The 24,569-nt window shown below is 42.3% G+C and overlaps 1 protein-coding gene across 2 annotated transcripts in view; it reads left to right on the top strand.

Annotated features, from left to right (window-relative positions):
- Positions 1 to 21,959, top strand: part of LOC110530034 (carboxyl-terminal PDZ ligand of neuronal nitric oxide synthase protein-like) — a 43,854-nt gene extending 21,895 nt beyond the window's left edge. For both annotated transcript variants that reach the window (XM_090181877.1, XM_021612801.3), the window contains 5 exons: positions 4,853 to 4,997; positions 5,300 to 5,418; positions 8,159 to 8,305; positions 11,323 to 11,491; positions 16,749 to 21,959. In XM_090181877.1, coding sequence (XP_090038003.1) covers positions 4,853 to 4,997; positions 5,300 to 5,418; positions 8,159 to 8,305; positions 11,323 to 11,491; positions 16,749 to 17,269 — 1,101 coding nt within the window. In that variant the 3' untranslated portion in view covers positions 17,270 to 21,959. The remainder of the gene's footprint in view (positions 1 to 4,852; positions 4,998 to 5,299; positions 5,419 to 8,158; positions 8,306 to 11,322; positions 11,492 to 16,748) is intronic.
- Positions 21,960 to 24,569: the final 2,610 nt, after the last annotated feature.

Genomic DNA, 24,569 nt, shown 5'->3' with positions numbered 1-24,569 from the left:
TCCAGGTCGTGCGCACAGACATGATTTTAACAGTTTTAGAAACTTTTGAGTGTTTTCCATCTACATCTACCATTATATGCATCTACCATTATATGCATATCTGAGCTTCTGGGCCTGAGAAACAGGCAGTTTATTTTGGGCACGCTTTTCATCTGGACGTGAAAATACTGCCCCCTAGCCCAAGCCATTTTGCCACAACTTTGGAAGTATGCTTAGGGTCATTGTCCATTTGGAAGACCCATTTGCGACCAAGCTTTAACTTCCTGACTCATGTCTTGAGATGATGCTTCAATATATCCACCTAATTTTCTTCCCTCATGATGCCATCTATTATGTGAATTGCACCAGTCCCTCCTGCAGCAAAGCACCCCCACAACATGATGCTGCCAGCCCCATGCTTCATGGTTGGGATGGTGTTCTTCGGCTTGCAAGGCTGCCTCTTTTTCCTCCAAACAGAACGATGGTCATTATGGCCAAACAGTTCTATTTTAGTTTCATCAGACCAGAGGACATTTCTCCAAAAAGTACGATCTTTGTCCCCATGTGCACTTGCAAACCGTAGTCTGTCTTTTTTATGGCGGTTCTGGAGCAGTGGCTTCTTCCTTGCTGAGCGGCCTTTCAGGTTATGTTGATATAGGACTCGTTATAGGACTGTCGATATAGGACTGTGGATATAGATCATTTTGTACCTGTTTCCTCCAGCATCTTCACAAGGTCCTTTGCTGTTGTTCTGGGATTGATTTGCACTTTTCGCACCAAAGTACGTTCATCTCTAGGAGACTGAACGCGTCTCCTTCCTGAGCGTTATGACGGCTGTGTGGTCCCATGGTGTTTATACTTGCGTACTATTGTTTGTACAGATGAACGTGGTACCTTCAGGCGTTTGGAAATTGCTCCAAAGGATGAACCAGAATTGTTTTCTGAGGTCTTGGCTTATTTCTTTTGATTTTCCCATGATGTCAAGCAAAGAGGCACTGGGTTTGAAGGTAGGCCTTGAAATACTGTCACGTCCTGACCTTAGTTCCCTTTTTATGTCTCTATTTTAGTTTGGTCAGGGCGTGAGTTGGGGTGGGAATTCTATGTTTTGTGTTCTATGTTTTCTATCTCTATGTGTTTGGCCTGGTATGGTTCCCAATCAGAGGCAGCTGGCAACCGTTGTCTCTGATTGAGAACCATACTTAGGTAGCCTGTTTTCCCACCCTTGTTTGTGAGTGGTTATTTTCCGTTTCAGTGTTTTTCACCATACGGGACTGTTTCGGGTTTTCTTTATTCGCTTGTTCGTTTGTTTTCTGTGTTCAGTTAAATAAATAGGACGAACACTTCCCACGCTGCATATTGGTCTGATATTTCCTACTCCTCCTAAGAAGAGGAAGACGACAACCGTTACAAATACATCCGCAGGTACACCTCCAAGCATTTCGCTACACTCGCATTAACATCTGCTAACCATGTGTATGTGACAAATAAAACTTGATTTGAATTTGATTTGAATTGACTCAAATGATGTCAATTAGCCTATCAGAAGCTTCTAAAGCCATAACTTCATTTTCTGGAATTTTCCAAGCTGTTTAAAGGCACAGTCAATTTAGTGTATGCAAACTTCTGAACCACTGGAATTGTGATACAGTGAATTATAAGGGAAATTAGCTGTGTATAAATAAGTGTTGGAAAAATGACTTGTGTCATGCACAAAGTAGATGTCCTAACCGACTTGCCAAAACTATAGTTTATTAACAAGAAATTTGTGGAGTGGTTGAAAAACAAGTTAACGACTCCAACCTAAGTGTATGTAAACTTCTTACTTCAACTGAATGTTCTATGTGATGATTATATGGGTAAGAAGGGTGTAACTCTATGGGAGTGGGCTGAGTATGAGATTAAAGATATCCACAGGTTCCAGATCAGTGATATAATCCGCTTATTTCTACAGGGTATCAGATCGTGGCAGCAGCTGCTTAGCGAAGGGGCAGGGAATAGGGAGGGAAGGGGGCTGGGTATAGGGAATGTGCCATGATGCATTATATTTTACTTGGGACTCTTGGATCAATAGGGATCTTCGAGGGCTTAGTCTATACCAACACATACACACACGCTGTGCATGCACGCGCACACATTTTTTTTCTGATCTACATGAACACAGTGCATACACATTTTATACACAGTACACACACCTGATGAATTTCAATTTCACATGCATGCAAGAAAAATTATTGGGAAAATGAATGGCACGCGACTCCCCCATAGCTGCATATGGAACAGCGATACATTTCTGCATAACAAAAGCCTGGATAGCAACACCACCAATGAGGTTGGCTCTCATCACTTCACCATGGATACCAGTCATGTACTGTAGACAGTGACTGAGTGAAGCAGCATACTAATGAGTGTCTGCATCCCAAATGGCACCCTATTCCCTATTGGGGATTATGGGCCCTGGTCAAATGTAATGCACTGCGTAAGGAATAGGGTGCCATTTAGGACGCAGTCACTGAGTGAGGTGGGAAGAAAGAGGCTTTTAATTCTGTCCTTAATGTCATCTTCAAGCTGCACCACCCACCATCTTCACTTACCAGAGAACAGAGACACATGCTGTAATCCTGTGTAGTGTAGTCTTGCCATTCAGATGACTCCAGCCTTGAAGCTCTTATCTCAGGCTTCCAGATCAAACTTTTGCCATTGGAGGGGAGGATGAACCGATGATACTGGGCTTGATTTACTGGACTTCATGTGGCTTCCCATGGATCACTGTCTAGGGTTTATAGTATCCCCAGAATCTTAGTGTTGACCTTGTCATCCACGTGGCTCAGTTGGTTGAAGCACAGTGCTGGTTTCACAACGGCTGAAAATGAAAAAAATAGTGTTATACAGTCTAGAACAGTAGTACATACTTTACATAGCACTTTACACAGTACATTGTTGATGCACCTTTGGCAGCGATTACATCCTTGAGTCTTCTTGGATATGACCCTACAAGCTTGGCACACTTGTATTTGGGGAGTTTCTCCCATTCCTCTCTGCAGATCCTCTCAAGCTCTGTCAGGTTGGATGGGCCGCTCTGGCTGGGCCACTCAAGGACATTCAGAGACTTGTCCCAAAGCTACTCCTGCATTGTCTTGACTGTGTGCTTCGGGTCGTTGTCCTGTTGGAAAGTGAACCTTCGCCCCAGTCTGAGGTCCTGAGCACTCTGGAGCAGGTTTTCCTCAAGGATCTCTCTGTACATTGCTACGTTCATCTTTCCCTCGATCCTGACTAGTCTCCCAGTCCCTGCCGCTGAAAAACATCCCCACAGCATAATGCTGCCACCACCATGCTTCACTAGTGCCAGCTTTCCTCCAGACATGACGCTTGGCATTCAGGACTAAGAGTTCAATCTTGGTATCATCAGACCAGAGAATTTTGTTTCTCATGGCAAGAGTCATTTAGATGCCTTTTGGCAAACTCCAAGCGTGTTGTCAGTCCTTTTACTGAGGAGTGACTTCCATCTGGTTGTCTTTCTGGAAGGCTCTCCCATCTCCACAGAGGAATTCTGGAGCTCTGACCATCGGGTTCTTGTTCACCTCTCTGACCAAGGCCCATCTCCCCCTCAGTTTGGCCAGGCGGCCAGCTCTAGGAAGAGTCTTGGTGGTTCCAAACTTCTTCCGTTTAAGAATGATCGAGGCCACTGTGTTCTTGGGAACCAATGCTGCAGACATTTTTTGGTACCCTTCCCTAGATCTGTGCCTAGACACAATCCTGTGTCTAGGCTCATGGCTTGGTTTTTGCTCTGACATGAACTGTCAACTGTGGGACCTTATATAGACAGCAAACAATTGAATAATCCACAGGTGGACTCTAATCAAATTGAAGAAACATCTCAAGGATGATCAATGGAAACAGGATGCACCTGAGGTCAATTTCGAGTCTCATAGCAAATGGTCTTAATACTTATGTAAATAAGGTATCTCTTGGTTTTTATATATGCATTTGCAAAAATTTCTAAAAACCTGTTTTTGCTTTGTCATTGTGGGGTATTGTGAGTAGATTGTTTGTTATTTCATAAATTTTAGAATAAAGCTGTGACGTAACAACATTTGGAAAAGGGGAAGGGTATCTGAATACTTTCTGAATGCACTGTATATATATATATAACTGTACATTGTCACGTTATGGCGCACACCTGTCACCATCGTTACGCGCACCTGCGTGTCTTCAGACTCACCTGGACTTCATCACCTCCCTGATTACCTTTCCTAATTATATCACTCGCTTTGGTTCCTTCCCCAGGAGTTATTGTTTCTGTTCCTGTGTCATGTCTGTGCGTTGTTCGTGTTTCTTATTGTGTATTATGTGTTTATTTTTTTTGAACACTCACTCCCTGAACTTGCTTCTCCAGCCTCTAGGTCACCAGGCTGCTCGTTATGGCGCACACCTGTCACCTGCGTGTCTTCAGACTCACCTGGATTCCACACATGGTCACACGTGACATATATAACTGTAGATAACTCAAGGAAAAACGGCTCTAGAATGAACCAATCCATTACAACGAAAGCATGCACCTCTACAGTAGATCAGTAAGGCTACATCGCTGAATTACTGTGCTTTTTGTTCTCTTCCTATTTCCATCCCTCACTCCCCCCTCTTTCTATCTCCCTCTCTTTCAACTGTTTCTCCCTTTATCTCCATCCCACTACCCCCTCTTCCTTTCCTTCCTCTTCCCCCTTTCTCCACACCTGATCCCATCTCTGTCCTACCCTTCTCCTCTCTTTTTTCCCCTCTCCTCCCTCCCCTCACCTACCTCTCTCCGCCGTCCCTCCGTCAACTCACCTCCCTCTCCCCACTCCTCCCTCTCCCCCCTCCCCCTGCCCACCTCCAGTCCCAGGCCATGCGCATCGTGCGGACGGTGGGCCAGGCCTTTGACGTGTGCCACCAGCTGACCCTGCAGCAGACAGGGGAACAGATCTCAGAGGATGGAGGGGACACCAGCACTGCCGACGCAGAGGGGGCAGACGCCGTGCCAGGTGTGACTGGCATACTGTTTCATCTTTGCACAGTGGTGACATTCTCTACTGAGGCTGAATCAGTTAGAGATTGTCGTGTGTGTTGTGACTCCAGCGAGTGTGGAGAGCAGCCAAGTTTGAATTCCATGTTTCAGTTTTTTTGGTCTGAGAAAAGCGCTATAAAAATATTATGTACTATTCATTTGTATGTAAGGAATGGGTTATGTTTCGCGTTTTTGCTTGTGATTGTTAGTTTGTTTGTTGTTGTCTCTCTCTGTCTCTCTCTGTCTCTCTCTCTGTCTCTCTCTCTCTCTCTCTCTCAGCCAAGAAGAGGTTGGCATTGTCTGATTCCACTGACCTTGACGCCACTACAGAGGAGAGCATCGACCGTTTGTCATCCGACCAGGACAAGAGCCAGGACCTTCTCAGTAAAGATGGGAAGGTAATGTGTATGACCTGGGTTGTGTTTATTAGAGCAAACCGTTGCAAAATGATTTACAAAAGAAAACAAAAATATGTATTTGTATTGGACAAGTTCAGGTAGTACATTGTTTTACTCTGTTTCAAAACCGCTTCCCCCTACTAAACTCAGCAAAAAAGAAACATCCCTTTTTCAGGACCCTGTCTTTCAAAGATAATTCTTAAAAATCCCAATAACTCCACAGATCTTCATTGTGAAGGGTTTAAACACTGTTTCCCATGCTTGTCCATTGAACCATAAACAATTAATGAACATGTTATATATAACCACAAAGCACCTTAATTTTTACAGTGTAAAGGCGTGTTACCCAACATATACAGTGCCCTACAATTCCACAACCAAAGCTCATCCTTACGACATACGTTTGACTAAAATAAGGTATTGAAATATTCATCATCCCTCTTGTTCTATCGTTCATTTTGAAGGACATTCTCTCAGTCAGAGTAGAGAGAAGTTGAACGATCTGTCTTTTACAGTATACTATCAATAAACTAAACAAATAAACTGGTAAACTAAGGATCATCCTAAAAAAACAAACCATACCTATATCTGAAATGAGCTGAGATAGGGTTAAGGGTCAATCTAGACTCTAGATGAGTTGTTTTACTGTGATGTGGTAGATGTCTGTCTGGCTAACCTGCTGTACAATACAAGGAGGCACTCAAAGACATCCATCATTTCCATAAGGCTGATAACAACCGCTCTCTTTCATTCCAATAGTCTATTTTTCGACTTTGTTTCGATATTTTTTTAAAGATTAAATGCACTACACACTACACTAAAGTGTACACACTACACTAAACGCTGAATAAAACAATGAATGAAGTCCCATGATGGTAGTGACTGCCCATTACTGCTTCACACTTATTTACCATATTTTATTGACATTACTTAACTCTAATAAAATATGTCAGTTGTCTACTTTGTGCATGACACAAGCAATTTTTCCAACAATTGTTTACAGACAGATTATTTCACTTATAATTCACTGTAGCACAATTCCCGTGGGTCAGAAGTTTACATACACTAAGCTGACTGTGCTTTTAAACAGCTTGGAAAATTCCAGCAAATGATGTCATGGCTTGAGGAGCTTCTGATAGGCTAATTGACATAATTTGAGTCAATGGAAGGTGTACCTGTGGATGTATTTCAAGGCCTACTTTCAAACTCAGTGCCTCTTTGCTTGACATCATGGGAAAATCAGAAGAAATAAGCCAAGACCTCAGAAAACAAATTGTAGACCTCCACAAGTCTGGTTCATCCTTGGGAGCAATTTCCAAACGCCTGAAGGTTACACGTTCATCTGTACAAACAATAGTACGCAAGTATAAACAACATGGGACCACGCAGCCCTCATACCGCTCAGGAAAGAGATGCGTTCTGTCTCCTAAAGATGAATGTACTTTGGTGCGAAAAGTGCAAATCAATCCCAGAACAACAGCAAAGGACCTTGTGAAGATGCTGGAGGAAACAGGTACAAAAGTATCTATATCCACAGTTAAACGAGTCCTATATCGACATAACCTGAAAGGCCGCTCAGCAAGGTAGAAGCCACTGCTCCAAAACCGCCATAAAAAAGCCAGACTACGGTTTGCAACTGCACATGGGGACAAAGATCGTACTTTTTGGAGAAATGTCCTCTGGTCTGATGAAACAAAAATAGAACTGTTTGGCCACAATGACCATCGTTATGTTTGGAGGAAAAATGGGGAGGCTTGCAAGCCGAAGAACACATCCCAACCGTGAAGCTTGGGGGTGGCAGCATCATGTTGTGGGGGTGTTTTGCTGCAGGAGGGACTTGTGCAATTCACAAAATAGATGGCATCATGAGGGAAGAAAATTAGGTGGATATATTGAAGCAACATCTTAAGACATCAGTCAGGAAGTTAAAGCTTGGTCGCAAATGGGTCTTCCAAATGGACAATGACTTCCATACTTCCAAAGTTGTGGCAAAAGGACTTAAGGACAACAAAGTCAAGGTATTGGAGTGGCCATCACAAAGCCCTGACCTCAATCCTATAGAAAGGTCAGGGTGTGATTTGGGTTGGCATTCTATGTGTTGCATTTCTTTGTGTTTGGCCAGTGTGGTTCCCAATCAGAGGCAGCTGTCTATCGTTGTCTCTGATTGGCAATCATACTTAGGTAGCCCCCCCCCCCCACCCCACCACCTATGTTATGTCTTGTCCTTGTGTTGTTGCTGTTGGACCCTACTAGGCTGTACGTTTCGTTGGTGTTCTTGTTTTTCTGGTTATCATTAAAGAATATGATTAACCTACCCCACGCTGCATCTTGGTCTAATTCCACCAACGACGATCGTTACAACTACTTCAAATACCACTTGAGTAGAAGTCAAAGTATATGGTTTTAAATATAGTTAAGTTTCAAAAGTAAATATAATTGCTAAAATATACTTAAGTATCAAAAGTAATAGTATAAATTGTTTAAAATAATGTATGGGGTTGCAAAATGCCAGTAACTTCCCCAAAATGTCCTGGTTTTCCTGAAAGCCTGGTTGGATTCCTGGAATCAGGAGGGAATAAGCAGCAAATCTGGGAATCCTCCAACCAGGATTTCTGGAAAACCAGGGAATTTTGGGGAAAGTTACTGTTATCTTACAACCCTTGCAGTATGTAATGCATTGTGTATCCTCAGTCATTATTGTTCATAATCACTGACCTGGTCCTCATTTTCCCCATCCAAGGACCCAACCCAGCAGCTGACCTCATCCAGGTCAGGGCCCCCTGTGTCAAGCTTGCTAGCTGTGGACTGCTCTGTGGCACACCAGGTGCAGCTTCTCCAGAGACAGCTCCAGCAGCAGGAGCAGCAGGCCCAGGCTGCTGCAGCACAGGTAGACACACGTTTCCAAACAGTTCCAAATGATGGTTTGCCTTGTTGAATGCAGCTCATGCGTGTGGGTCTGCGCTATTCAAACATGTTGATGTTCAGTTTGCCAAAGTAATGTACATTGTTAGTAAAGGCAGTTTAGACCAGAAACATACGCTTTGATTTGCAGTGTGTAAACAGTACCTTTAAAGTTGCTAGCTAACAACCTGAAAACTGGAGTGTGTGAAGAGCACAAGTGGCTCAACTAGGGTTGCAAAGCTATTGACAATTTATCAAAGTTACTGGAATATTGATAATTTTGATAATTAACTGGTAATCTATGGCAATCTATTGTACTTTGGTCATTTATATTTGAATAACTTTTTTTTTAAAGTATTTATTTATATATCTCAGTATTCCTTTTGTATAACTTTGTCTGAGTTTCTAGTGGATACACCATATGGTTCAAGAGAAAATGTATTTAAAAAGCATCTAATCAACAATGGAATTATTTTTCAATTAACTCTGCAACTCTTTCAACTAACTTATTTCACAACTGCCACCAGTTTGGTGCCAAAACATGACGAAATAAATTCAAGTGTGTAAAAAATGGATAGAAAGGATATTTTATGCTGAAACCCTCATATTAAACACCAATGGTATTGACTAAATTGCCTGTTTTATATTTAGGGTGATGTTTTACAGACTTGTCATAAAAATGTGTATTTTAAAATCATCTTAGCTGTTTGATTATTTTATATATTTTACAACACGATATGGCCACACAGAGGGCCAGAGATAATTAGACACCTGTGATCATCTGAAGTACCCAAAAAGGTCACTAGATGTTATATGATTAAAAAATATATATATAAAAAAATTTAAGTTAGGAAAATTCTGATAATTTACTGCTAAACTTTGAATGTTTATATCCAGAAATATAACCTCCCTTTGCAACCCTAGGCTCAGCTTTTGTCCTACACGCAAACCTTTGGTTTAATTTGTTTTGGTTGCAACCCTGAGGTATCCCTATAATGATTGACAGTTCAACAAGGCAATTGTGGCTGTAAAGGGGGGACAAGACAGTGCTTTTCATCAAAGGTAGCGCTCATCTCTGCTGGAGTAATAAGACATTCCTTATGGCTAATGAGCAAGCCAGCTCAACGGTGTCACTCTGTGCTCTCTTTTCTGTTTCTTGTTCTCTCTTCTCTTTCCTATAATCACATGGCTTGGTCTAATGAGGTTTGGGCTTACTTTTGATTATAATGAGGGATTCTATCTAATGCTGATTGAACAGCGTCAGAATTGTGGAAGTGAAGAAACATTTGCTTTGATCTTGATCAGTGGGTGTGTGTACCATGAATTTTAATTAGATCTTGTGTGATGTGTGTGTTTGCATTTGTTCGTGCCCCTGGTGTGTGAGCCTGCACACAAACATACCTACATACACCACCGGTCAAATGTTTTAGAACACCTACTCATTCAATGGTTTTTCTTAATTTTTTTACTAATTTCTACATTGTAGAATAATAGTGAAGATATCAAAACTATGAAATAACACATATGGAATCATGTAGTAACCAAAAAAGTGTTAAACAAATCTAAATATATTTCATAAATAGCCATCCTTTCAAATAGCCACCCTTTGCCTTGATGACAGCTTTGCACACTCTTGGCATTCTCTCAACCAGTTTCATGAGGTAGTCACCTGGAATGCATTTGAATTAACAAGTGTGCCTTAAGTTAATTTGTGGAATTTCTTTCCTTCTTAATGCGTTTGAGCCAAACAATTGTGTTGTGACAAGGTAGGGGGATATACAGAAGATAATCCTATCTGGTAAAAGACCAAGTCCATATTATGGCAAGAACAGCTCAAATAAGCAAAGAGAAACGACAGCCCATCATTACTTTAAGACATGAAGGTCAGTCAATACGGAACATTTCAAGAACTTTGAAAGTTTCTTCAAGTGCAGTTGCAAAAACCATCAAGCGCTATGATGAAACTGGCTCTCATGAGGACTGCCACAGGAATGGAAGACCCAGAGTTACCTCTGCTGCAAAGGACAAGTCCATTAGTTACCAGCTCAGACATTGCAGCCCAAATAAATGCTTCAGAGTTGAAGTAACAGACACATCTCAACATCAACTGTTCAGAGGAGAGTGTGAATAAGGCATTCATGGTCGAATTGCTGCAAAGAAACCACTACTAAAGGACACCAATAAGAAGAGACTTGCTTAGGAGTCAGAAACACGAGCAATTGACAAATTGGAGAGTCCAAATTGGAGATTTTTGGTTCCAACCACCGTGTCTTTGTGAGACGCAGTGTGTGTGAACGCAATATCTCTGCATGAGTCTTTCCCACCGTAAAGCATGGAGGAGGAGGTGTTATAGTGTCGGGCTGCTTTGCTGGTGACACTGTCTGTGATTTATTTTTACACCACTTATTACACTTAACCAGCATATCTACCACAGCATTCTGCAGTGATACGCCATCCCATCTGGTTTGGGCGTAGTGGGACTAGTATTTGTTTTTCAACAAGACAATGACCCAACACACCTCCAGGCTGTGTAAGGGCTATTTGACCAAGGAAAGTGATGAAGTGCTGCATCAGATGACCTGGCCTCCACAATCCCCCGACCTCAACCAAATTGAGATGGTTTGGGATGAGTCGGACCGCAGAGTGAAGGAAATGCAGCCATGTGCTCAGCATATGTCGGAACTCCTTCAAGACTGTTGGAAAAGCATTCCAGGTGAAGCTGGTTGAGAGATTGCCAAGAGTGTGTAAAGCTGTCATCAAGGCAAAGGGTGGCTATTTGAAGAATCTCAAACACGAAATGTATTTTGATTTAACACATTTTTTGTTACTACATGATTCCATATGTGTTATTTCATAGGTTTTATGTCTTCGCGGTTATTCTACAATGTAGAAAATAGTAAAAATAAAGAGAAACCCTTGAATGAGTAGGTGTTCTAAAACTTTTGACCGGTAGTGTATATGTGTGTGTGCACTCTAACCTCTCTTCTACATATGCCTACCTAGGTGCGCTTGCTACAGGACCAGCTGTCAGTGGAGGTGTGTGCCAGGACAGACGCCCAGGCCCGGGTTCAGAGACTCCTACTGCAGAACACTGATCTACTGCAGCACATCTCCCTACTGGTCAATCAGATCCAGGAGCTGGAGCTCAAATCTGTTGCAGGACTCAGCTCCAGTGAGTGGTGGTTCTTCTTCCCATTTGTATTATTTATTAAGGATCCCCATTAGTTCCTGCCTTAATGTTGCCGGACACTATTCCTGGGGTCCAGCAACATTAAGACAGTTATGTACAATCAAAAATATTACATGACATTACATCTCATAAAACTTTTCACAATACATTGTGTGTGCCCTCAGGCCACTACTCTACTACCTCATATCTACATTACAAAATCCATGTGTACTTGTATGTAGAGTGTGTGTTATAATGTGTGTGTCTCTTCAGTCTCCGCTTTTCCATGAAGTGTGTTTTTATCTGTTTTTTTAAATCTGATTCTACTGCTTACATGGCTCTATGTAGTAACGTGCGCCTCCCATAATCTGTTCTGGACTTTGAGATTGTGATTGTGGTGGTATGTCTTGTGGGTTATGCATGGGTGTCCAAGCTGTTTGCTAGTAGTTTAACCAGACAACGTTACTCCAGGGTTACTCAAAGCAATTTAGTCACCTCAACATGCTCATTTTTCACATTATCCATTACTAGATTTAGTTGAGGTTTAGGGTTTAGTAAATTATTTGTCCCAAATACAATGGTTTTAGTTTTTGAAATATTTAGGACTAACTTATTTCTTGCAACCCATTCTGAAACTGACTGCAGCTCTTTATTATGTAAGGTAAGGGTACTAGACAGCTGCCCTGGGGAATTCCTGATTCTACCTGGATTATGTTGGAGAGGCTTCCATTATATAACACCCTTGGTGTTCTGTTAGACAGACACAATATAGCAGGAGGTGTAAAGCCATAACACATACGTTTTTCCAGCAACAGACGATGATCGATAATGTCAAAAGCCGCACTGAGGTCTAACCAAACAGCCCCCACAATCGTTTTATCATTTTCTCTCAGCCAATCATCAGTCATTTGTGTAAGTGTCTTCCGTACATGTTGAATCTCCTTCCCTATAAGCGTGCTGAAAGTCTGTAAATTTGTTTACTGTAAAAAAGCATTATCTGGACAAGCACAATTTTTTTCCAAAAGTTTACTAAGGAAGAGAGAAGGCTAATTGGTTGGCTATTTGAGCCAGTAAAGGGGGCTTTACTGTTCCTTGGTAGCGGAATTACTTTTCCTTCCCACCAGGCCTGAGGGTACACTTTCAAATAGGAGTGGCATCTCTTACTTTTTCTTCATCCCTTCGCACTTTGATTGTCTGCCTTTCTTTATTCCTCCTTATCTCTTCATCCCTTGTTCTCTTCATCTCTCTCCCTCCTCTTCCATTTATATTTCTCTCCCTCTCTGTTCATCCATCTCTCTCTCTTTCTTCATTCATCTCTCATCATCCCTCCCTCTCTTATCTCTTCATCCCTGTTTCTCCACTCACCCTCTTCATCCTTGTTTCTCTTCTCCTCTCTCACCCTCTCTTCATGCCTCCCTTCTCTTTCTTTGGTTCTCTTGCTCTTCCTTTCACACAGGTGATTCTGTACTGTTATGTCAACTCAGCAAAAGAGAAACATCCCTTTTTCAGGACCCTGTCTTTCAAATATTATTTGTAAAGATTCAAATAACTCCACAGATCTTCATTGTAAAGGGTTTAAACACGGTTTCCCATGCTTGTTCAATGAACCATAAACAATTAATGATCATGCACCTGTGGAACGGTCATTAACTTCTTGGTGACAGGGGGCAGTATTTTCACGTCCGGATGAAATGCATGCCCAAATTCAACTGCCTGCTACCCATCCCCAGAAGATAAGATATGCATATTATTAGTAGATGTGGATTGAAAACACTCTGAAGTTTCTAAGTCTGTTCGAATCATGTCTGTGAGTATAACAGAACTTATGTAGCAGGCGAAACCCAGAGGAAAAACCATTCAGATATTTTTTACATTTTTTTTAGAGGTCACTCTTTTTCAATGAGATTTCATTGGGAATTCAGATTTCTAAGGGACCTTCTTGCAGTTCCTACCACTTCCACTGGATGTCACCAGTCTTTTAGAAGTTGGTTGAGGTTTTTCCTTTGTGTAATGAAGAAGTAGCCGTGTTCAAAATGAGGGTCACTTCAAGTGTACTGTTTGTTAGAGGCGCGTGACCAGAAAGGTAGCGTCAGTTTGTTTTCTTCCTGTATTGAACATAGATCATTCCATCTTAAATTGTATTGATTATTTATTTTAATAAATACCCAAAGTTGTATTACAAAAGTAGTTTGAAATGTTTTGCAAAGTTTATAGGTACATTTTGCCAAATAAATGGACATTTTGGATATATACTGCTCAAAAAATTAAAGGGAACACTAAAATAACACATCCTAGATCTGAATGAATGAAATATTCTTATTAAATACTTTTTTCTTTACATAGTTGAATGTGCTGATAACAAAATCACACATTTGATTTCCATTGATAATTTCTATCAACCCATGTAGGTCTGGATTTGGAGTTACACTCAAAATTAAAGTGGAACATCACACTACAGGCTGATCCAACTTTGATGTAATGTCCTTAAAACTAGTCAAAATGAGGCTCAGTAGTGTGTGTGGCCTCCACGTGCCTGTATGACCTCCCTACAACGCCTGGGCATGCTCCTGATGAGGTGGCGGATGGTCTCCTGAGGGATCTCCTCCCAGACCTGGACTAAAGCATCCTCCGACTCCTGGACAGTCTGTGGTGCAACGTGGCGTTGGTGGATGGAGCGAGACATGATGTCCCAGATGTGCTCAATTGGATTCAGGTCTGGGGAACGGGCGGGCCAGTCCATAGCATCAATGCCTTCCTCTTGCAGGAACTGCTGACACACTCCAGCCACATGAGGTCTAGCATTGTCTTGCATTAGGAGGAACCCAGGGCCAACCGCACCAGCATATGGTCTCACAAGGGGTCTGAGGATCTCATCTCGGTACCTAATGGCAGTCAGGCTACCTCTGGCGAGCACATGGAGGGCTGTGCGGCCCCCCAAAGAAATGCCACCCCACACCATGACTGACCCACCGCCAAACCAGTCATGCTGGAGGATGTTTCAGGCAGCAGAACATTCTCCACGGCGTCTCCAGACTGTCACGTCTGTCACATGTGCTCAGTGTGAACCTGCTTTCATCTGTGAAGAGCACAGGGCGCCAGTAGTGAATTTGCCAATCTTGGTGTTCTCTGGCAAATGCCAAACGTGCTGCACGGTGTTGGGCTGTAAGCACAACCCCCACCTGCTGGAGGTCATTTTGCAGGGCTCTGGCAGTGCTCCTCCTGCTCCTCCTTGCACAAAGGCGGAGGTAGCGGTCTTGCTGCTGGGTTGTTGCCCTCCTACGGCCTCCTCCACATCTCCTGATGTACTGACCTGTCTCCTGGTTGCGCCTCCATGCTCTGGACACTACGCTGACAGACACAGCAAACCTTCTTGCCACAGCTCGCATTGATGTTCCATCCTGGATGAGCTGCACTACCTGAGCCACTTGTGTGGGTTGTAGACTGCGTCTCATGCTACCACAAGAGTGAAAGCACCGCCAGCATTCAAAAGTGACCAAAACATCAGCCAGGAAGCATAAGAACTGAGAAGTGGTCTGTGGTCACCACCTGCAGAACCACTCCTTTATTGGGGGTGTCTTGCTATTTGCCTAGAATTTTCACCTGTTGTCTATTCCATTTGCACAACAGCATGTGACATTTATTGTCAATCAGTGTTGCTTCCTAAGTGGACAGTTTGATTTCACAGAAGTGTGATTGACTTGGAGTTACATTGTGTTGTTTAAGTGTTCCCTTTATTTTTTTGAGCAGTGTATATCGACTTAATAAATTGAACAAAAGGACCATTTTTTAATGCTTATGGGACATATTGTAGTGCCAATAAAAGAAGCTCGTCGAAGGTAAGGCATGATTTATATTCATATTTCTGCGTTTTGTGTTGTGCCTGTAGGGTTGAAATATGTTTTCTCTTTTGTTTACGGAGGTGCTATCCTCAGATAACAGCATCGTTTGTTTCCGCCGGAAAGCATTTTTGAAATCTAACATGTTGGCTGGATTCACAACACGTGTAGCTTTAATTTGATATCTTACATCTGTGATTTCATGAAAGTTAGATTTTTACAGTAATTTATTTGAATTTGGGTCTCTGCATTTTCTCTGGCTTTTGGCCAGGTGGGATGGTAGCGTCCCACATAACCTCTCTGGGATAAGACACTAACAGCTTACAGACGGTAGGCAAATAAGGTCACAGTTATGAAAACTTAGGACACTAAAGAGGCCTTTCTACTGACTCTGAAAACACCAAAAGAAAGATGCACAGGGTCCCTTCTCATCTGCGTGAACGTGCCTTACGAATGCTGCAAGGAGGCATGAGGACTGCAGATGTGGCCAGGGAAATAAATTGCAATGTCTGTACTGTGAGATGCCTAAGACAGCGCTACAGGGAGACAGGACGGAGAGCAGATCGTCCTTGCAGTGGTAAACCACGCGTAACAACACACCTACAGAATGGTGTGATGTTCGGTACAGGATGGCAGGTCCTCACCAGACATCACCGGAAACAATGTCGCCTATGGGCACAAACCCACCGTCGCTGGACCAGACAGGACTGGCAAAAAGTGCTCTTCACTGACGAGTCGCGGTTTTGTCTCACCGGGGGTGATGGTCGGATTCGCGTTTATCGTCGAAGGAATGAGCGTTACACCGAGGTCTGTACTCTGGAGCGGGATCGATTTGGAGGTGGAGGGTCCGTCATGGTCTGGGGTGGTGTGTCACAGCATGATCGGACTGAGCTTGTTGTCATTACAGGCAATCCCATTGAGCAGAAATACTGGGAACTTGCGAGTGCCTTGGTGAAGGAGTGGGGTAATATCTCACAGCAAGAACCAGCCAAATCTGGTGCAGTCCATGAGGAGCTGCACTGCAGCACTTAATGCAGCTGGTGTCCACACCAGATACGGTCTGTTACTTTTGATTTTGACCTCCCCTTTGTTCAGGGACACATTATTCCATTTCCGTTAGTCACATGTCTGTGGAACTTGTTCATTTTATGTCTGTTGTTGAATCTTATGTTCATACATATATTTCCATGTTAAGATTGCTGAAAATAAACACAGTTGACAGTGAAGATGTTTCTTTTTCTGCTGAGTTTTTAAAATAATTATCCACATTGACATCACAGCTCGTAAGCAACACTGTCATCTTGCCCTTTTTAATCTATCATCATCTCCTCTCTCAGTCCTGTCCTCAACTCACTTCCTCTCGCTATATTCCCTCCACTCATCTTCTTTCCTCCATTCCAAAAAATTCTCTCTTCTCTCCACAGTGGGCTCCCAAGACAGTCTGCTGGAGATCACCTTCCGTGCCAAGCCCCCCTCCTTGCTACATGACATCACCACCACCACCCACACATCCATGGGCCCCCTGCAGGGTCAGCCCCAGATAACCAATGGCCCCTGGGCCTCCATCCTACCAGGGGCCTCTCCTCCAGGGACCAGGGCCCCGGACAGCCACTCTCTGGCCCCGGGCGGAGTGAGGCTGGAGTGCTTCCGCTTCCCCCGCAGTGGGGGAGGGGACAACCACGAGAGCCAGAACCAGGAGGCCGAGAGTCCATGCTCGGGCTGCCCAGGCGGGGAGTCCCCTCTGGTGGTTCTTGGAGCCCTGGAGCTCCTCCGTTTCCGGGAGTCGGGGATAGGTTCGGAGTACGAGTCCAACGCAGATGAGAGCAGTGACAGGGACAGCTGGGGGCGGGGTGAGGGGGCGCGGCCTGAGGGCGCGGCACTTCTGTTCAACGTAATGACTGCGGAGAGCCCCGCGGATTGTCTGGGTGATGAGGTGGCCGTGTAGCCCTCCGCGGCTTCGACTTCACCCAAGAACGAAATCATATCACACAGTCTACAGTTCTATGGTGTTAACTGTTCACCACCCTCCTAACTCTGCTCTGGAGTCCTTTTGTTTGATATTTGTTTGTTTGTTTTGCATTTTTTGTATTTGTTGGATATTTTGTTTTTGTTTATATTTGGTCACGTTTGTCTGATGTTTGTTTATATCTGTTGTAGTTAATTACATGTGTTTCTTGAATGTGTTTACATTTTTTCATACATTTTGTCTCAGCACTTGACTTGCTGCTGCTGTTCCTGCTCTCCTGGGCTTACTGCAGTGTAGCTGTAGTTTGTGTCACAGCTGTCTGAATATGTGGTTCTGGTCTGTGTTATTGAAGCATTGTGTAATAGTGAAACACACCCAGCATGGCCAGTCGTTGGCGCTGTTTTGTTTTTATGGACAAAAAGACTTTGAATGAGTTGAAAATGAGTAAACGTCTAATGTAAAGACTGCAAACTTCAAAAGCCCGCTGTACTAGTGCTGTATTACATGACTGGATCTAATTTGTGACTGACAATTGATTCAAGACCGTTTACATTCAAGTTTTCCTCCACCGTGATGCTCCATGCAATAAGTCCTCTTTCCCAAGACTTTGGTACGATTCACTTTTGAGCCAACTCAATATCATACACCCAAAAAGTTGTTTGTTTGTTTGGTGCATTTGAAGAAAGAAAGAAAATTAGTTGTCTTTTGTTAACCTTTCTGATCTCCCCATCCCGGATCCGGGATCGTGAATACAGACTCAAGCTCATTACCATAATGCAACATTAACTATTCATGAAAATCGCAAATGAAATAAATATGCTAGCTGTCAAGCTTAGCCTTTTGTTAACAACACTCATCTCAGATTTTCAAAATATGCTTCTCAACCATTGCAAAACAAGCATTTGTGTAACAGTATTGATGGCTAACGTAGCATTTAGCGTAGCATTTAGCGTTAGCATTCAGCTGGCAACATTTACACAAAAAAACAGAAAAGCATTCAAATAAAATCATTTACCTTTGAAGAACTTCAGATGTTTTCAATGAGGAGACTCTCAGATAGCAAATGTTCAGTTTTTCCTGAAAGATTATTTGTTTAGGACAAATCGCTCCGTTTTCTGCGTCACGTTTAGCTACGAAAAAAACCCTGTATCCAGGATTGTGTAAATCTATCAGCAAGCTCATTAGCATAACACAACGTTAACTACTCATAGAAATGGCTAATGAAATGAAATTAATCTATTTGCTCTCAAGCTTAGCCTTTTGTTAACAACACTGTCATCTTAGATTTTCAAAATATGCTTTTGAACCATAGCTAAACAAGCATTTGTGTAAGAGTATTGATAGCCTAGCATTGCATTAAGCCTAGCATTCAGCATGCAACATTTTCCACAAAAAAACTGAAAAGCATTCAAATAAAATAATTTACCTTTGAAGAACTTCAGATGTTTTCAATGAGGAGACTCTGTTAGATAGCAAATGTTCCGTTTTTACAAAAAATATTATTTGTGTCGACTAATCACTCCGTTTTGTTCATCACGTTTGGGTAAGAAAAAAAAAAAAAAAGTAATTAAAACGCAAACTTTTTTCCAAATAAACTCCATAATATCGACAGAAACATGGCAAACGATGTTTAGAATCAATCCTCAAGGTGTTTTTCACATATCTATCGACGATAAAATCCATCGTGGCAGTTTACTTTCAATTCTGAAGAAATGGAACGCGCATGGACTTACTGATTACGCACACAGGACACCGGGCGGGACACCAGGTAAATGTAGTCTCTTATGGTCAATCTTCCAATGATATGCCTACAAACACGTCACAATGCTGCAGACACCTCGGGGAATATACAGAAAGCGCAGGCTCATTCCTGGCGCATTCACAGCCATATAAGGAGACATTGGAACACAGCGCCTTCAGAATCCGGGGCATTTCCTGTATGAAACATCATCTTGGTTTCGCCTGTTGCATTAGTTCTGGGGCACGCACAGATAATATCTTTGCAGTTTTGGAGACGTCAGAGTTGTGTCTTTCCAAGGCTGTTAATTCCATGCATAGTCGAGCATCTTTTCGTGACAAAATATTGCGCTTAAAACGGGCACGTCTTTTTATCCAATAATGACACAGCGCCCCTATAGGTTCAAGAGGTTAAATGACAACACACACTTCATTGAATAATCCCTACTCTTGACCAATGACTGATGAAGGGGCGTAGACTTCGGCTCCGAACATCAGCTTGCCTCAATTTATTTTGTGTTCACAAACAGCCGAACAAACCCTTGCCGAAGACCAAAACGAACAAAAACTTCACAAAATGGCGTCATAATATATGCATGAACTGTTCCGGAAGCGGACGCCTTAAGTGTACAATATATCTCACCACAGTTATTTACCCTCTCTCCCAATACAAGGCATGCTAGGGTTTAGATGGAACCAATAATATCTCACTAGTCTCTAATATCAAATTTAAATCAAATGTATTTATATAGCCCTTCGTACATCAGCTGATACAGAAACCCAGCCTAAAACCCCAAACAGCAAGAAAAGCAGGTGTTGAAGCACTAATAGAGTAGAGGTTTGAAGCCAATTGAATATACCCTTAGCCAAAATGTTATTACGCCTATATCTACACTAGCTCAACATAGCGATATTTCCCTCTCCCAAGATGAAGGCGGTTAGGATTCAGTTTGGAGCCAACAATATATCGCTACTCTTTAGACATTTTCTGACTTCATCATCCCCCTAAGGACAATTTGTTTGCAACACAGAGGTGTGTGTGTAACAAAATCAGCAGCAGCATATTTAGCAGGTTCTGCTCCCCCTGCAGCTTGGCTGTCACTGCTCCCCCATGTCTCCCGTACTGCACCAATGCTGCATTGTCATGTTCTAATGGCCCAGCTGTCAAACAGGCAGGACTTTTTGAGTCGGCTCCAAGCCACTGACTCATCGTATTGGGGCCACGTCTTTGAGCGCTCTCCAAATCGATACATCGCTCTCTTTTTTAAATGTTTTACTCTCTCGCTCTCACTCTCCCTCACACACACACTATTTTTCCCTGTCACCCTCCATTTTTGTGTTTGACTATTTCTCTACTCTCTCTTGTCGTGTCTTTGGCTATGCCGGATTAAGTGATATGACATGCTATTCTATAAAATAATTTCTCCGTAATTAACATTACCTGATTGAGCTAAACATGTAAATGTAATTAACTAGAGTCGGGGCACCACAAAATAATATTTATAGAGCTGTTATCTTACGAATAAACTCTTAAAGACCAAGTAATATTTTACATCAATAGCAGTCAATATTAATCGTCATCTTAATTCAGTCTCATCTGAAAGTTGTAAATTCTACACGAACCCTGGCTAACAAGTTGAATCCGCAATACAAAATTGGGTTTAATTATTTATTTACTAAATACCTAACTAATCACACAGAATTACACATACACATAATTAAATCGTAACTCGATTTCAAATTACATCATAAAGGAAAAAGTCCCTAGCGGGCGGAACAGATATGACAGCTGGTTACACAAAAGAAAAAGGCTGGGTTTGAGTGAAAGAGCGGGAAGACTGAGGAACAAAGGGCGAAGCTGTGCTATCGTAAATACAGAATCTTATGCATTCTAAATTACCGCCCATTTGGAAAAGGAAAATGCAATAAATATTTACTCTGAGCTGCGCTTCGGTAGGTTGGTGGTAGATGGAAGGCCGTGTTGCCCAACTGAGTCCTTTGTCCTTTGAAGAATGTCTCTGCTGGTAAATTGGATACGTTGTAGTAATGTCGTTATGTGGTAGACGGGATACTCTGTCTGTTCCTTCCTAACCTGCATTTGCAACTGCTGTTGCTAACTCAACGGCTAGGAGGTATCACTTCTGTAGTGAATAAGAGTTCAAAGTACATACCATTCGCAACCAAAGCTCACGCTGATGTTGGCTTCGTTCTGTAGTTATCTGAACCATTCTGACATCGGACCGTCGTCCTCACATCCTCGGAACAGGAGGTTACATTGTCGTCAAGGCTTTATATAGGAAGGGAGAGGAGGGCGTGTTTGAAAAGTTTTATAGCCCATGTCCCTTCACAGGGGCGGGCCACTGATTGAGCATAGCCCTAACCGTATGAAAACCCAAATCTCACATTTTAGAAGCTAAAATCACATTTCATCCCATCACGAATAATTTAATATTCAAACATTTAAATTGAACAACAATTCCATGTGAATCTGATAACTCTGATGTGTAGACTTTCCACTGTAGAGTTTGTCATCTTATCATTGTCTCAGATGACAACCGAACTGACATCATATTCATTAAGTACCACCGCATATGTTCAATTGGTTGGAATACCAGAATATAGTTCATTTCCCACCACCTTCTGATGTTCCCAGAATCTCTATGTTAACCAAGGTGTTTGCAAATGTAACATCAGTAGGGTAGAGAGAGGAAAAAGGGGGGGAAGAGGTATTTATGACTGTCATAAACCTACCCCCAGGCCAACTTCATGACACTCTCAATGGTTTATTTTCAGGGTCATGTCTTTTCTGATATGAAAGTGTACAAAAAGTGGAAAGGGAAGATACATCCAGTTGGACAACTGACTAAGTGCATTCAGTTAGGTGTGATGTCACTAATGCTCTCCTCACTGAATTAAACACCCATTCTCAAATGCCATGTTTGATGTATCTCCTCTTTTAGCTCATCTGAATGAATTAAAAAATAGCTCACTGTCTTAGAAGGTGTCCCAAATGGCACCCTATTCCCTATGTAGGGCACTGCGTTTGAACAAAACCTGATCAAAATAAGTGCACTACATAGTGAATAGGGTGCCATTTGGGACATATCCTTAGTTCGCCTTATCCAGACCCGGGTTGAAATACTATTTGAAATCTTTCAAATATTTTAAGCATCCGCTTTAAGATGGGCACTTTTGGGACTGTTCTATTACATCCATTGCAAAAGGCAAGCTCAATCAAGCACAGCTGAAGTATTTGAAATGATTTCAAATAGTATTTGAACCCATGTCTGCTCTTCTCATATTCAGCACCGATTCTCCTCTGGATACGACTTTCCGTTCTCCAACTAACATTGACCTTTTCAACTATCTGTCTCTGTGGGTATTTATAGCTATTTTCTGTCTGTGGACTGTGTTGAGATCATTTTTAAAGGTGCCGGCCTAACTGGGAGAGTGAGAAGACAACAGCGCTGGTCTTCGGATTGGGTCAGTACCCTTGGGAGCATTCGTTAAGCTCAACGTGACAAGACTACTGACACCTCCCTGTTGCCTAACTTTGGGTAGCTAATGAGGTCGAACACATAAATGTTGGACATGCTACAAAACATTTGATGTTTATGGAATCGAGTGTTTTGACTCATCAGAGTTCTGAAGGTGTGTGCCCCTGTCTGATGGTTGACTTCATGACTATATAGCTGATATGACGGTCATTTCTAAATCAGTATTTTCAGTGCTTCAGCTTAAAGTGCAGCCAAAAGTTCCATGAATATCAAGAAAAATATTCAGCTTTTCATTTTTTTAAATTAATTTGTAAATATTAATAAAAACATAATTCCACTTCGAAATGATTGGGTATTATGTGTAGGCCAGTGACACAAAATCTCAATTTGAATCTATTTTAAATGCAGGAAAAAGTGGAAAAAGGAAAGTGGTGTGAATACTTTCTGAAGGCACTGCAGATGATTCGGCTAAAAGTAGGTGACACTTGCTCAACAAATCCTACATTATTAGCTTAAAAACATGCCAAAAACATGTTTTAACCAGATAATGTAACAATCCCATCAATATGTGAGACAGAGATAGTCACACCCTATTTCTTCAGGTTGTCAGAGTATATTGTCAAAAAGCACAACTCTGTAAGACTGTATTGAGACTACAAAGTAAAGTAGTAAAAATTGCAGTATGGTAACAGCCCAAATATGCTCTTTGTGCTTTGAGGTAACACTCACAGTGGCCTGCAGATGAGTACTAAGAAGAGCACTGCGATAATGATTATTGGAAATTAGAGAACAAAACCTGGGCCAACAAACATCAAACACAGTCAGGACAATGTTTATTATATCCTTTTCGTATAATAAAACCTAGTTGTCAATTTTTTGCTCCTGGCACTGAAGGCATGTCTAGCCTATAGCTACAAAATATCTAGCTTACTCTCAAACAAGGACTGATAACAGTTAGGCTGTCTATGTATAGAGGTCAGTCCCTCCTGATCTCCATCTGTGGTCGCTCTTTTATGGAGGCGGAGAGTGTTTACTCCTGTCAAAATCTGTCCACGATAAGCAGATCGATAAGAAAAAACGCCTGCCTTCTCGCCTTTGGCAAGTATGGGCAGCTGCAGCCCATAATGGTGACCGGAGTATGGGTGTGTCTAAAGGACGGGTGTATGGAAAGAAAATCAGCTAATTGGGTAGATTTGTTGCCCCTCAAGACCGTTTTGCGTGGTTGACTGGGCTGCACGAGTCAAGTCGATAAGCCAGCGACCAGTGCACCGATGTTGTTTCGATGTGCCTGCTGACCACTGATAGGGGCTTGCTACTATCAGTGTGGTGGTGTTGCCGACGGTAGCAAATGTTTTCCCTCCCTTGATTTTATTTCAAGTAGGATAGCAGCCCGCACAAGAAATTACTAATATTGATAACCATCTAGATGTCACCTTGATATGTACATACAATCTACTCAATGGGGAGGGCAACGACACAGCGCTCTTCGCTCCCGCTTGACAAGCACTACTGTCCTGCAACGGCCTGGGAAGTAGCCAGCTATCTAGTAGCCAATATCAGGGTGACAGTCACAGTAAGCACACGCATACAACTCATGAAGCAACAGTACACTGATCATGAGTAGGCCTACTTTTAATACAAAATAAACAATTGTCAGTTTTATAACCTTTTTTAAAAAGTATTATTTGTATAAAACTAACAGTGAAATACGACTCAGACTCAAATGTATGGTAGTTTCGTGGTAAGATACAAAATAAACACTGCTCAATCAATCAAAACCGTTTAACCTGTAGCAGAGCACATTCCCCATGCCCCTTGCTTTTGACACACCCACTACTTCAGACACACCCACTCTCCATACTCCGGTCGCCATGTTGTAATGCAGCTACCCCCTTCTCACCTTTGGAACAACGACTTCAGTTGTTGGAACGGTCACTCGACTATCTTGTCAATATAATAGAAAAGATTTAGTTATGGTCAAGTACTTCCATATTATTGCTTTCTTAGAAAGGCAGTGGCTGTTTGGGATTCCACGCCCACGATAC

Source organism: Oncorhynchus mykiss, chromosome 8 (assembly GCF_057628025.1).
Source record: "Oncorhynchus mykiss isolate SJ-2025 chromosome 8, ASM5762802v1, whole genome shotgun sequence".
Classification (NCBI taxonomy): Eukaryota; Metazoa; Chordata; class Actinopteri; order Salmoniformes; family Salmonidae; genus Oncorhynchus; species Oncorhynchus mykiss.
Note: the sequence above shows the minus strand (reverse complement) of the source record. Positions and strands in the feature narration are given on the sequence as shown.